Below are 13,792 nucleotides of genomic sequence, written 5' to 3'. Positions count from 1 at the left end.
CTGGCATGCATGAAAATCTCCACCAAAGAGGGGAGCCGTCGACCCCCGCCGGAACAGAGCAAGCGCAACACCTCAGGGCCCCCCAGGCCGCGGCAGCGCCAAAGGACGACCCCCGGGCCCCACCAGGGCCACCGGCCGGAGAGCAAACCCAGGAGCAGGAGCGCCCCCCGCCCCAACCCGGCCCGCGCCCCCGGCCCAACGCAGCAGGACGGGGCACTGCAGGCCCACCAGGCACCCCACCGGCCCCCAACCCCCGCCCCCCCCCCCACAACCCCCCGCCCCCCATCCACCCCCGCCACCCACCCCAACCCAGCCCCAGCCGCCCCCATGCCCCCAATCCCCCAGACACCCCCCACCCCCAGCACCCCCCCACCCCGCAACCCCCACCACCGCCCCCCCCCAACAAAGCCGCCCCCCCCCCCGACCCCACCCCGACCAACCGGCAGCCCCCCAACCCCCGACCCCCAGCCCCCGGGGACCACCCGCACCCAGGCACCGGCGCCGAAGAGGGGCCGGGCAGCGGAGCGGAGAGGGCAGCCGCGCCCACCCCACCCCCCGCCGTGTGGAAGGACGGAACACCGGGGGCAGAAGGGGGAGATGGGGGCACCGGAGGGCGGCCGACACCCCCGAACCCCAGGCCCAGCGGGGGAAGGCCCCGGTCGTCACCCCAGCGTTCTTTGTGAAAATTAACCCCTGTTACTGAGTCCGCCAGCTCGCGGACTGGCGAACTCTACCCCTAAACCGTGAATGTGACCCCACCCAGTGTATATACAAGTGTGTGTGTGTGTGGTGCATTAAAATTAGGAGCAGGTGAACCGGAGCCGATGGAAATGATATTCCCACGCTCCGATCCACCCGCCACCCAAGCATGTTGCTGAGTGTATGTGGTGCATTAAAAAAAAATAGATAGGGCGGGGGGGGGGGGGGCGGGTGGCGACACGGACAGGGGACCGCAGCACTGCTCTATACTGCGGCCCCCAACCGATGGCACCCCCACAAGCCCCCCCCCCCACCCACAAGTTGTGTGGTGTATTAAAATTGGAGGGGAGTTGTAGGGTGAAGACGGTGTTTCCACCCTACCCCACCCCCCAAAGTGTGTTATGTGCCCTATATGTCTATAAAAGTGTATTGTGCAAACCTAGTGTAGTGAGTTAAGAGGTGTGACCAGCGGGGCCCCCCCCAACCGGGCGGGGGCAGGAGGCGCACCGGCCCACCAAGCCCCCACCCACCCCACCAGGACCCCGGCGGGCATATGGGACCCGTCCGGCGGGGCGATAGGGCTCGCCCCCCGGATACTGGGTCCCGCCCGAGGTGTCAGGACGCCCACCGGAGCGGGGCGGGCACGACACCAAACCCCAGCCACCCCCGCCGGCCCCCATAGCACCGAGACCCGGGCCATGGATGGAGCCCCCGGTCCAGGGGAGGGGAAGGAAGGCGTACCGGGGAAGGGGAAGGGAGGAGGGAAGGGGACGACAAGAAGGGCAGGGGGCAGCGGCAGGGACGCAAGGAGAGGGGGAGAGGAGGAGGAAGGGCGACGAGGGAGAGGGGACAGGGAGGCGGAGGACGGGCGGGGAGAGGCGAGGAGGGAGAGGCAGCAAGGGGGAGGAAGGGGGAGGGGAGAGGGAACCACCGGGCACCCCGGCGGCCCACAGGCCCCGAACCGCGTCGCCGGGCCCAGAGCGACGGACCGCGCCGGAACGGCGCCGCCCCCGACACCAGGGAAAGCCCCGCAACGCAGCACCCCCCAAGAGACCCAGGGAACGGCCAAGACGCAGCCGCCACCCAGCAGCCAACAGAGGGGCAGACCCGCCCACTCCCCGCCAGGGGGGACAGCACCCACAGAATTAACCCACTGGCATGCCGTGAATCCGAATATCAACCCCTGGTGCCCATCGGAGGTGAATCCGCTCGATCCCGCTGGCAGCAGCCGGGTTCCTGACTATGGAAACACAACCATTAGTTACAAATTGCCTAATACAGAAACATCAATGCCAGTTATAACGCTGCTGTGGCTCTCGCTAACAGGCAGAATTAAAATCCAAGTTTAGGTTAAAAAATTCTATATACGTAGACCATGTTTCTTTAAATTTTGACATTTGGTTTTTATTTGAGGCAGATATTTTTTCCATTAAAATATGATTTATGAGGAGGTTAGACCATTGGTCGATATTCAAAGTTTGTTTATTTTTCCAGTTAACAAGAATTGTTTTTTTTGCGATAGTAAGGGCTACAAGTATAGATTGAAATTGTTTATGTGGTAAGTCAATTGTTGTTAAGTCACCTAGCAAACACAAGTTTGGAGAGAACGGTATCCTACAGTCCAAGACAGCGGAAAGTTTTTCTAAGACTTTAGTCCAGAAACACATAACCGGAGTACATAACCATAAAGCATGAAAATAAGTGTCTGTAGTGTTTTGTAAACACTGGAGACAAATGTCGGAGTCTGAGAGTCCCATTTTCTTCATCATATATTGAGTAATGTATGTTCTGTGAATAATTTTATATTGGATAAGTTGTAAATTTGTGTGTTTTGTCATTTTAAAAACATTTTCACAAACTTGAATCCAAAAGACAGATTCCGGAGCTATAGACAAGTCTGTTTCCCATTTTGAGATGGGTAAAGACGTTTTATCAGTATATGAAAGTAACTTATATATTTTTGAGAGTTTTTTTGTTGTTGTCGGAGAAAGCTTGGTAATATCTTTAGCTAAAACAGGCGGTTGGAGCGTACCCTGGAGTGTTGGAATTTGTTTCTTTATCATACTTTTAACTTGCAAATAATGTAAAAAGTTTCCGTTTTTTATTTTATATTTTTGGAGCAAGGATGTATATGATATAAACATATTATCTGAGAAGAGATGGTGGAGATGTGTAATTCCTTTCTGCTCCCACACATTCAAATAAAACGATTGGTTGTTAATTTGAAAGTCGGGGTTATGCCATAGGGGAGAAAGCCCGCTGGGCTCCACTTTGGCTTTTGTCATTTCTAGTGCCTTCCACCAGGCAGTCAGGGTGGCGGAAATCATTGGATTTTTAAAGCAGTTATGGCGCTTAATCGATGTTGTAATAAAGAGTAAATCTAGGAGTCTGAGGTTATTACAATCCTTCTGTTCTAGTTCCAGCCAACAGTTAGTATCTCTATTGGGTTGTGCCCATAAAATAATATATTGTAGCTGGTTGGCTATATAATAGTGCATAAAATTTGGTGCCTCTAGACCTCCTTTGGATTTATTTTTCTGAAGAGTAGATAGACTAATCTTTGCTTTTTTTTTTTTCCAGTAAAATTTTGTAACGGCTGAGTCCAACAACTGGAACCAGTTAGCCGTAGGTTTAAATGGAATCATTGAGAAAAAATAGTTTATTTTGGGTAAAACTTTCATTTTAATAGTGGCTATTCGTCCTATTAGAGAAATAGGAAGATTATTCCAGCGCTCCAAGTCACTATAAATGCTATCCAGAAGTGGAGTGAAATTTAAATGAACTAAATCAGTTAATTTAGGTGAGATTTTTATGCCTAAGTATTTTAAATTACCTATAGGAAATGAGTAGTATGGGTCCTGGCTTGCAGGGTTCCATGAATTTTCTGTAATAGGTAGAAGTGTTGATTTTGTCCAGTTAATAGAATAGTCTGATAACTGTGAGAATTTAGTTATTAAGTTAAATACTTCCCCTAATGAAATAGCAGGCTTTTCTAAATAAAGTAAAATATCATCGGCATATAGATTAATTTTATGTTCTGTTACCCCAGAGTGAATTCCTTGAATCATTCTTTCCTGGCGTATGGCTAATGCAAGCGGTTCAATAAATATTGCAAATAATAAAGGCGACAGTGGGCATCCCTGTCTTGTGCCTCTCTGTAGAGTAAAACTCTTAGATATAATCCCATTAGTAGTAACAGTAGCTTTAGGAGAATCATATAATACTGACACCCAGTGAATAAATGACTTCCCAAAGCCAAATTTATTTAAAACAGCAAAGAGGAAGGACCAGTTAACTTTATCAAAAGCTTTTTCTGCATCCAATGATATAATAACTGCCTTTTTATCATGCCGCTGTGACATACTAATAAGGTTAAAGAGCCTTCTAATATTATTAGTAGAGTGACGCTCTTTAATAAAGCCTGTTTGGTCGCTATGAATGATTGTCGGGATTACTGTTTCTAATCTAGATGTAAAAGCCTTAGTGATAATTTTAATATCAGTGTTAATTAGTGAAATCGGACGGTAACTTGATGGAAGGGTGGGGTCTTTTTCTGGCTTTAATAAAAGTTTAATTGCTGCTGTATTCATGTGTGGGCGTATGTGACCATTAGTTTTAATTTCTGTTACTACTCTTAAGAATAGTGGAGCAAGCATTGACCAGAAGTGCTTTAGAAATATAGCCGGATAACCATCCGGGCCGGGTGCTTTGCCATTTGGCATACTATCTAGAGCACTGTACAACTCGTTTATAGTAAGTGGTGCATCTAACATATCTTTATATTCAGTAGTTACCTGAGGTATACTTAAGCTACTGAGGAATGCCTCAATATGCTCTGGGTTAGGTTTATTAGTTTCTGAGTATAAGTTGTGATAATAATTATAAAAAATTTGATTAATTTCTTCTGGTGATTGTGTACATTCACCAGTTGTACCTTTAATAGCCGTTATAAGCGATTTTTCCCGATTACGTTGAAGTTGGTTTGCAAGAAATTTACCTGATTTGTTATTATATTCAAAGTTGTTGTATCTCAATTGTTGTATTATAAACTCTGTCTTTTTAGTTAACATATCGTCTAACTGTATTTTTGTATTTTTCAAGTCAGTCCATATTTGGTTATTTGGGTTTATTGCGTACTCATCCGTCAGTTGTTTAATTTTATCTTCCAAGTCTTTTTCTAATTTTTGATCCTGTTTCTTTTTATAAGATGAATATGATATAATTTTACCTCTAATTACTGCTTTCCCGGTTTCCCAGAGAAGAGCTGGAGATAGGTCTGGAGAGTCATTTATTTCCAAAAAGTCCGCCCATTCTTTTCTTATAATTTTGTCAAATTCTGCGTCGTTTAGTAGTGAGATGTTAAAACGCCATGTAGGTGGTGGTTTAAAGGTATAATCAACTTGTAGGGAAAGGGAGACTGGTGCATGGTCGCTAATAATAATAGGATGTATTTTTGTAACGGTTTTATCAGCAATAGAATTATTTGTAAGAAAAAAATCAATTCTTGAAAAGGACCGGTGCACAGCGGAAAAGAAGGTAAATTCCTTCTTATTTGGGTTTTTAAGTCTCCAGCTGTCGACGAGGCCAAAGTCATCCATATATTCCCCTATTACTTTTGTGGATTGTGATCGCCTTATACATGTTGTTTTATTAGAACGATCCATTAATGGATTTAAGGTTGTGTTAAAGTCTCCTCCAATAATAATAATTTTTGTACTCATTTAACAGCGGCAACCAAGATTGAGACCCATTTCCTGTTCTGTGGTTTCCTCTTTGCTATCACACATACTTTGATTCAGCTCTTGTGATGAGATAGTACAGGTGTACCTAATATTGTGGTCCGTGAGGGGTATCACTAGTGATGGCAAAATGAAGCTTCATGAAGCACTTGCGATACTTTTTGACTCCTCAAGATGGCACTCATGATTCAAAGATGCAATGCAAATGTAATCCATTTTCATTGCACTTGCCTTTATCTTTAAACCAAGAGCACCATCTAGAGGAGTCCAAAAGTATTGCAAATGCTTCATGAAGCTTCATTTTGCCATTACTAGGTATCACAGCCGGGGAGGGAATTCTTTTTTAATCCACATAACACCCCTCAACATGTGTGCGTTTTTGCATGCACATCGTGCAGGTTAACAGCCCTAAAAGCAGCGAAGACGTGAGCTCTTAAAGTCAACCATCTGCCTGTGCGCCTTTTACTGTAAGCTGTTTGGCAAACACGGCTGTGAAATGAGAGAGGAAGAATATATAGAAGAGGAGAAACCTGTGAAGAACAAATGAACACCAGGTGGGCTGGCAGGTGGTTGGCGGCCAAGACGTTCAGGTGGCGACGGCACACAGGTGCAGTGTGTGTGCTTGAGATTGCATGAGGTGTGGGGATAATGTAGTATTTGGAGTGTATTTGAGAGAATGAGAGACAGAGAGAGAGAGAGAGAGAGAGAGAGAGAGAGAGAGAGAGAGAGAGAGAGAGAGAGAGAGAGAGAGAGAGAGAGAGAGAAAGAGAGAGAGAGAGAGAGAGAGAGAGAGAGAATGAAAAACAAGCGAAAGAATGAGAGAGAAAATGGGAGAGAGAGAGAGAGAGAGTGAATGAGAGAGAATGACAGAGAGTGAATGAGAGAGACAGATAATGCCGAAGTGAATGAGAGACAGAATGAAAAAACTAGCGAAAAAATGAGAGAGCAAATTAGAGAGAACGATTTAGAGAGGGAATGAGAGAGAGTTAGACTGAAAGAGAGAGAGAGATATAGAAAGAATGATAGAACAAGAGTAAATGAAAGAATGAGGGAGCAAGAGGGTGCATGAGAGAGAGTGATTAGAGAAAAGTGGGAGAGAAAGAATGAGGGAGAGAGTATGAAAGAGAAGTGAGAATAAGAGAGGGAGAGAGAGAGAGAATGACAGAGGTGAATGAGACAGACAGAGAATGCCGGAGTGAATGAGAGACAGAATGAAAAAACAAGCGAAAGAATGAGAGAGCAAATGGGAGAGAAAGAATGAGAGAGAGAGAGAGAGAGAGAGACTAAGAGAGAAGTGAGAAAGAGAAGTGAGAAAGACAGAATGACAGAGAGAGAGAGGGAGAATGAAAGAATAAGAGAGAGGAGAGAGAGAATGAGAGAGATGTGGTGAGAACGAATGAGAGAAAATGAGAGAGAGACAATGAGAAAGGAGTAAATGAGAGAGAGCGAGATCAAGAATGAGAATGAAAGAGAGCGAGATAATGTGAAAGAGGATAACACATAGATAAAGAATGAGAGAGAGTATGAGTAAGTAAATGAGAGAAAGATAAAAAATGAGAATGAAAGAGAGCGAGAGAATGGGATAGAGTGAGAGAGAGAGCAAAAGAGAGTGCATGACAAAATCTGTCTAATGTGGTGTTTAGTGCGTCTGGAGCGAAAGTGGTATGCATGCGTGTATTTTGGTGTCAAGTTCGTGAGTGTGTGTGAACGTGACTGTAATGGAAATGTACCAGAACAGCCGGCTGCCACATGTGATCAGACAATCGTGGTGAAGCAGCATGTGGCTCATTATCCAAGGTTATTTTGAACAGCCTGTTCCAAGTAACTGGACTAATTGTCATCACCGTGCATCTTAATATTTCGTTAAAAGCAACGACCGTTTCGACTGCATTCTGTTATTTTATTTTTTTTTGAGGAATGTCTTCTTCCTGCCCAATCTTTCTAAACACCATGTGGCCTCAACGGTGAAGAGCGGGCACATATGAACACGTCGCTATGACAACGTCAGGCATAGCAGCTGCATGTCCATCCATTCCTATATGCAAATGGACTTTGTGCGTTCATTATTATTCCGAGATATGAGATGAGCATTTTAAATGTCAACACGCGGTGTTCTTCTTCAAACATATGCATGCAGACAGTCGGTACTGCGTCCCGGTTGTCCTCGGGCATCGGGTCCCTATGCGCGATACACCTCGAGGACCGCTGGACGCGCTCCAGCGCCCGTCTGCTGTGTGACCCCGCGCGCTACCAGATATGCTCTTGGAAGGCGACCGGGGAACTCGGGGAGGAGAGTCGGTGCGGCATTGTGGGTAGCCGGGCTTCGGTTTCCAGAAGATGTCTGGTATCGTCAAAGTTCATCGCATTATTACGAGCATGTGAATGTCAGAAACGTATTACACGGCCAAGATTTTGCTCCAAAAACAAATGTCAGCTGGCTGCTCGCGTCAAAGCAAAGGTTAGATGAAGCAGAAGTAATAATCGACCGGGGGTTAAAGGAGTGGGGAAAAATGTCACAGGTAATTAATGTTGTGATGTTGAGGACGAATCTGACTATTGCTGGAATTACACGTGACGGTTTTCACGATCTCAGGATGAAAACTGAAAGTGAGAAGGAAGTTTTAGAGTTTTACTGAAGTGCACAGCGAGCCCCGCGTCATCTTGATCGTTTGATCATAGCTGTTTTAGGTCAGTCTTTTCGTAGTCTCGGCTTAGTCTCCAAGTTGTTCAGCCTTTGCAGTGACGGGACCAAACCAATAGATGAGCTCTAACAAAACCAGAACCAGGAACATTTACAAACAATCATAAGAGTGTCAAAGAGGAAGCAAAAAGAAACACCGGCGAAAATGGAACTGAGCATGATGGGAACATTTGCATTGTGGAAAAAAATCCCTACAGTATGTAGTCTTGTAAATAGTGACCCGTATGAAACCAGGCTGTGGAAAAAACAAACAAAAAACTCTATAACTGGTCTTTAAACGTGAGTGTGAGATGATAGCTTTCCACAGTGGTGGCAAATCCGGGTTCAGAAAGTAAAAACCCTGCAGCAGTTTGGCTTTTGCCACAAGTGCTTCTCCTCAACCGGCAGGTAAAGGACCTCAGACAGCTTGTTTACCTGTGAAGCATTTGTGGCTAAAGCCAAACTGTGACCGGGGGTTTTACTTTTTCCGGACCTGGATTTGCCACCTCTGGTTTTCAAAGGGTCTTTTCCAAATGTTCGGATGTTTAAAAAGCACAATGAAGGAACACTAACAACTAATCAGCTATTACAAGGTCCTATATCTAGAACCTTGTCAGCCCGGTTTCCTGGCGTGGATAAGCAACTGCTGGTCGCCAGGGTTGGGGAATCCAGGTCCAGAAAGGAGAAACCCTGTCACAGATTGGCTTTAGCCACAGGTGCTAAACGAGCTGGTCTCCACCTGTTGAGTAGAAGCACCTGTGGCTAAAGCCAATCTGTTTCGGGTTTTTACTTTCTGGACCCTGCTGGTCTCCCATCGGTTGAGCAGATTTGTCGTGACCTAATCATTGAACCATTTGAGGGCTATACAAGACTAAAGTTAAAAAAACAACAACAAAAACAACAACTTCTGACTTAAGCTTACTCTGTTGCTATGGACGCTGCAGTACTAGACTAGTGTTCATGGTTTTTCACAGTTTTTCGCTTCCTCCCACATATCAAAGTAAATATACGGGAGACCATCGTTGTCCTCCATGCTAGTTGTAGCATGTCTCTGGCTGATGCCCTTAAGGCTGAGTTGTTGTTGTTGCAGTTTCTGACAGTGCGAGACGGTGTCAAACTGACAGTGTCAATGCGCATTACGCACTGGCGAAAGGGGCCCTTTGGTCAATACAGTTTTCCTGCACAGAGAATGTGGATGAATCTTGATTTTGGTGTACTCCCTCCATTTTATTGACTAGCTACATAAACAAAACCACGTCAGTTCGCGTTAGTCTTTGGTTCAGTCGCTCTTGTCATCAGTGTTTGAGTGACCGCTGATGTAACCTAATGTGTCAACCTCTCTGTCCTCTGCTGGGACTGGGCCCCGGGCACCCTCTGACCAGCTTCTCTCGCTCATGTGGAAACGTGCTTAATAGGGCAGGCCTGTACCTTTTGCATGGTTTAAATTCGCAATATTGATTTTGGTTAAAGTTGAGTAAATTGAGCCCAAAAGCAGTAGCTTCCTGATGACAAAAATGGACTGTTTTCCTTGAGTGCCTATACCAGGTGCAATTGTCTTCTTTTGTTTCCCCCCACCCTCTATCATACGGCTCTACTTGCATTTTCAGTCACTTTCTTTCATTCCGGGCTGGCTATAATCATCTCGGAATCAGGATGATTTGCAAATGAGCGCCTGAGGTGAAGGACGTTAAAGGAGTTATTAAGCCACCTGAAACGGGAGCAGGTGATCATTTTGAACGCCCGTAAAAGACACTTTCTCTTTTGCTGCATCATGTCAAACTCATCTGCTCATTAAAAGCATTTGTCTCTAGTTTCCGTCCCCTCGACTCAGAGGCAGAAGGAGATTTTTTTTCCAGCCAGTCAACTGCTTTGACGAATGCTTTTCAAAGTGTGTCTGTTGGTATTTCGGGAGGGTTGTGCATATAAAGGGATGCGCAAACATCAATGCACTATCCAAAGGATATAAAAGGACGAGTTAAGTATTGTATGTGCCTCATCTGGGATGCGTTGACTGTGATATATCGAGCCTGACGTGCTTTGATCAGTGGCCTTTTGGCCTTCGAGCTATTTGCAAGGCGTAAACGGCCGACTTCACACTCCTGCTGCGATAGGTCGGTTTGTGAAGTAATAAAACAAGTGATGTTGTTTGGATCGCTACATGTAGTCAGGATTAAGCTCAAAGGTATATGAAACGTTGAGGACAACATGGATAAAATGCGTATATATACATTTGTATGGCCAAAAGGCGGATTTCGGTCGAGCCACTTTGGTTGATTGTGACATAAAATGGGTAGTTCCCGGGTAAGCTAACAGTTAGCCTAGCTTCTTTTTTTAAATTTTCTGCCCCATGTGGCTGTCCTGTGGCTCCATGCTGCCTCTTACAGGTCAGTCTTGGTACTGCGACAAGCATCTGGTTTGGGGGGAGGAGAGTCGTGTTGGTCATATCAAGTGTTTTAAGCAATTGCCACAATGGATCCGTCTGGCACGGTAGTGACGGACATCATTTTATGTAAACCAAAGAGTAGCCTGCCAACATAAACACAGAGAGATCTGCGCTCTTATTGTGTTACTGATGAACTCATCTAATTCTTTCCATCTTGCCTTCTCAGGTGTTTGGCCCAGTGATTGTAGCTAAGAGAGGAGGAGGAGGAGAAAGCAGAAAGGGTGCCATGGGGGTCAACCTCAGACAGGATGTGGGTTGGCTCCAGCCGTTCTTCATCCTGCTGGTGATGCTCAATGTGTGGCCCACCCGGGGTCAAGTATGTCCTCAGCGGTGCGAGTGTGTCGCCAAGCTCAAGTCCGTCTCCTGCCACGGTAAGCGATTGTCTGAGTTGCCTGACGGTATCGCAGCGGACACCAGGATCCTGGACCTAAGTGCGAATAAGCTGCGCTGGGTAGAGCATGGCGACCTGCTGTCCTTTCCCAACGTGGAGAAGCTGGATCTCAGCGAGAACATGATTAGTGTCCTGGAACCAAATGCTTTTTCTAGTCTCCAGAGCCTGCAGTCGCTTTCACTGAGGGCTAACCAATTAAAACTGATCCCCATGGGGGCTTTCTCCCACCTTTCGAACCTCACCTCTCTGGACCTCAGTGGGAATAAACTTGTGATTCTTTTGGACTTTACTTTCCAAGACCTGAAGAATCTGAGGAACCTGGAAGTCGGAGACAACGATCTGGTGTATATCTCCAACAAGGCCTTCTTGGGTCTGGTGGCACTGAGAGAGTTGACCATCGAGAGGTGCAACTTGACTTCTGTGTCCAGTCAGTCTTTGTCGTACATTCACAACCTGGTGACCCTGCGGCTCCGTTACCTCGGCATCTCCACGTTAGAGGACCAGAACTTCCGTAGGCTTGGAAACCTGAGAGGCCTGGAGATCGATCACTGGCCCTTTTTGAAATACATCACCCCTCACAGCCTGCAGGGTCTCAACTTGTCGTGGTTGTCCATCACGCACACCAATATCACCTCTGTGCCCACATCGGCCCTACGAAGCCTCTCCCACCTCACCAGCCTCAACCTATCCTTCAACCCTATTTCAGTCCTGGAGTCTTGGTCACTGCGAGACCTGCTCCGGTTGAAGGAGCTGCATCTGGTCAGCACCAGGCTGGTGACAGTGCAGCCGTATGCCCTGGGTGGTCTCCGGCAAATCCGTCTGCTTAACCTCTCCGCTAACAACTTGGTGACTCTGGAGGAGGGCGCCTTCCAGTCGGTCAACACTCTGGAGACGCTCCGTTTGGACGGCAACCCTCTGGCCTGCGACTGCCGCTTGCTTTGGATCCTTCAGCGTAGGAAGACGCTGAATTTTGACGGCGCCTCCCCGGTGTGCACGACACCCTTGGAGGTGCAGGGGCGGGCTTTGGGCGCCTTCTCAGACTCGGCCCTGTTTGACCATTTCACCTGCCAGAAGCCCAAAATCCGCAACAGGAAACTGCAGCAGATATCGGCTCGCGAAGGGCAGGTGGTGTCTTTCGTTTGCAGGGCGGAGGGCGAGCCCGCGCCAGTGATCTTCTGGATATCGCCACAGCGGCGTCGCATCACTACGAAGAGCAGCGGCCGTTTGACGGTCTTAAAGGAAGGCACCTTAGAAATCAGGTATGCCCAGGTGATGGACACCGGAACCTACATCTGCATTGCCAGTAATGCCGGAGGGAATGACACGTACTTTGCCACGCTCACCGTCAGCGGGCTGCCATTAGACGCCGCCCTCATGGCCAACCGCACCTACTACGCTGGAGACCTTAACGACACGAACCTTAACGACACAAGAGTTTTCCTGAAGTTCACTCTGGACCTGAAGACCATCCTCATCTCCACAGCGATGGGCTGTATCATGTTCCTGGGGGTGGTCCTCTTCTGTTTCATTCTGCTCTTTGTGTGGAGCCGCGGGAGAGGACAGCACAAAAATAATTTCTCTGTTGAATACTCTTTCCGAAAGGTGGACGGGCCAACCACCAGCGGAGGGCAGGGCGGTGCCCGCAAGTTCAACATGAAGATGATTTGATCCTCCTGGAGAGCTTTTACTTCTTTTTTTGTTTTTATGCTATTTTGCTCATCTCTGACAGGAGATTAGGACACTTGAACGATGGCAGCTGTCTTGCTTGAGATCACTTAAGATGTGAATGTTGAGAGGACACACACACACACACACACACACACACACACACACACACACACACACACACACACACACACACACACACACACACACACACACACACACACACACACACACACCCCCACACACACACACACACACGATTGTATAATGTTCTTTCCTTAACGCTGTTTTTAAATGTCAAGGACATTAATCAGTTGCTCTTTGTGCTTGCAACATTTAACACGTTGATGTGACATTTTGGGAGAAAAACAGACTTCAGTCGCGAGAAACTATTAAGGTGTAAATGTAACATCCGTGCGTGCTTTGTTGAGAATTCTTATGGCAAGTCATGAAAATGGACAGTTGAGCTTTCGAACATGCCATTGCTATTCTCTGTGTTCAGTCCTTTTACAACTGAAAATGGAAACAACCATTTTATAGTGTTAGCATTTTAGTCAGTATCTCCCTCCAACTTACACTTTAGACCACAAATTCTGTACGAAACACTGAAGACAACAACCAATGGCAATGAGAGGGGACCTCGGTTTTTTGACGGAACTGCCACGAGACGTTTCAATGAACTAATGTGCCCAGTGGCGTGAAAATACATGATCCCGCTTAGTTACAACCTATTTTTCATTCATTCATTCATTCATTCATACCCAAACCACTTTCCCATCCGCACCTACGGACAATTGATAGTCTTCAATTAACCTACCATGTATGTTTTCGGTGATTGAAATTTCTGTCCTCGTGTTTTTCATACAAATGTTTGCCGTAATTGTGACTTTGCTATTGCATTAGCTATCGGAAATAGAAGGCAACCTGGAGGTTGTTTTGATAAGATGAGTGTTGAAACATCAGATGTTGATGATGTCATTGAGATTGAAATGAATAGAAATGGCTGCATTTGCCAATGAACTACGAATTACACTGATTTCACGAGGTCTTAGGTTTTCGACAAGTAAAACTTGATGAGGTCTCTTTCCATAACCCGAATGTCTACACAAGTCGGAACACACAATAGTCGATCACAAAAGTAGTTTTGAGCCATGAAGATACAACAATTAAAACAT

General features: G+C 46.5%; 1 protein-coding gene across 1 annotated transcript in view; it reads left to right on the top strand.

Moving 5' to 3' along the window:
* lingo3a (leucine rich repeat and Ig domain containing 3a) overlaps window positions 1–12,826 on the top strand; it is a 39,317-nt gene extending 26,491 nt beyond the window's left edge. The window contains exon 2 of the mRNA XM_086089877.1: window positions 10,728–12,826. Coding sequence (XP_085946003.1) covers window positions 10,788–12,620 — 1,833 coding nt within the window. The 5' untranslated portion in view covers window positions 10,728–10,787 and the 3' untranslated portion in view covers window positions 12,621–12,826. The remainder of the gene's footprint in view (window positions 1–10,727) is intronic.
* Window positions 12,827–13,792: the final 966 nt, after the last annotated feature.

Source organism: Leptonotus elevatus, chromosome 11 (assembly GCF_054856555.1).
Source record: "Leptonotus elevatus isolate MCC_2025b chromosome 11, RoL_Lele_1.0, whole genome shotgun sequence".
NCBI lineage: Eukaryota > Metazoa > Chordata > Actinopteri > Syngnathiformes > Syngnathidae > Leptonotus > Leptonotus elevatus.
The sequence above is the reverse complement of the archived record's forward strand: the minus strand, read 5'-3'. Positions and strand labels throughout refer to the sequence as shown.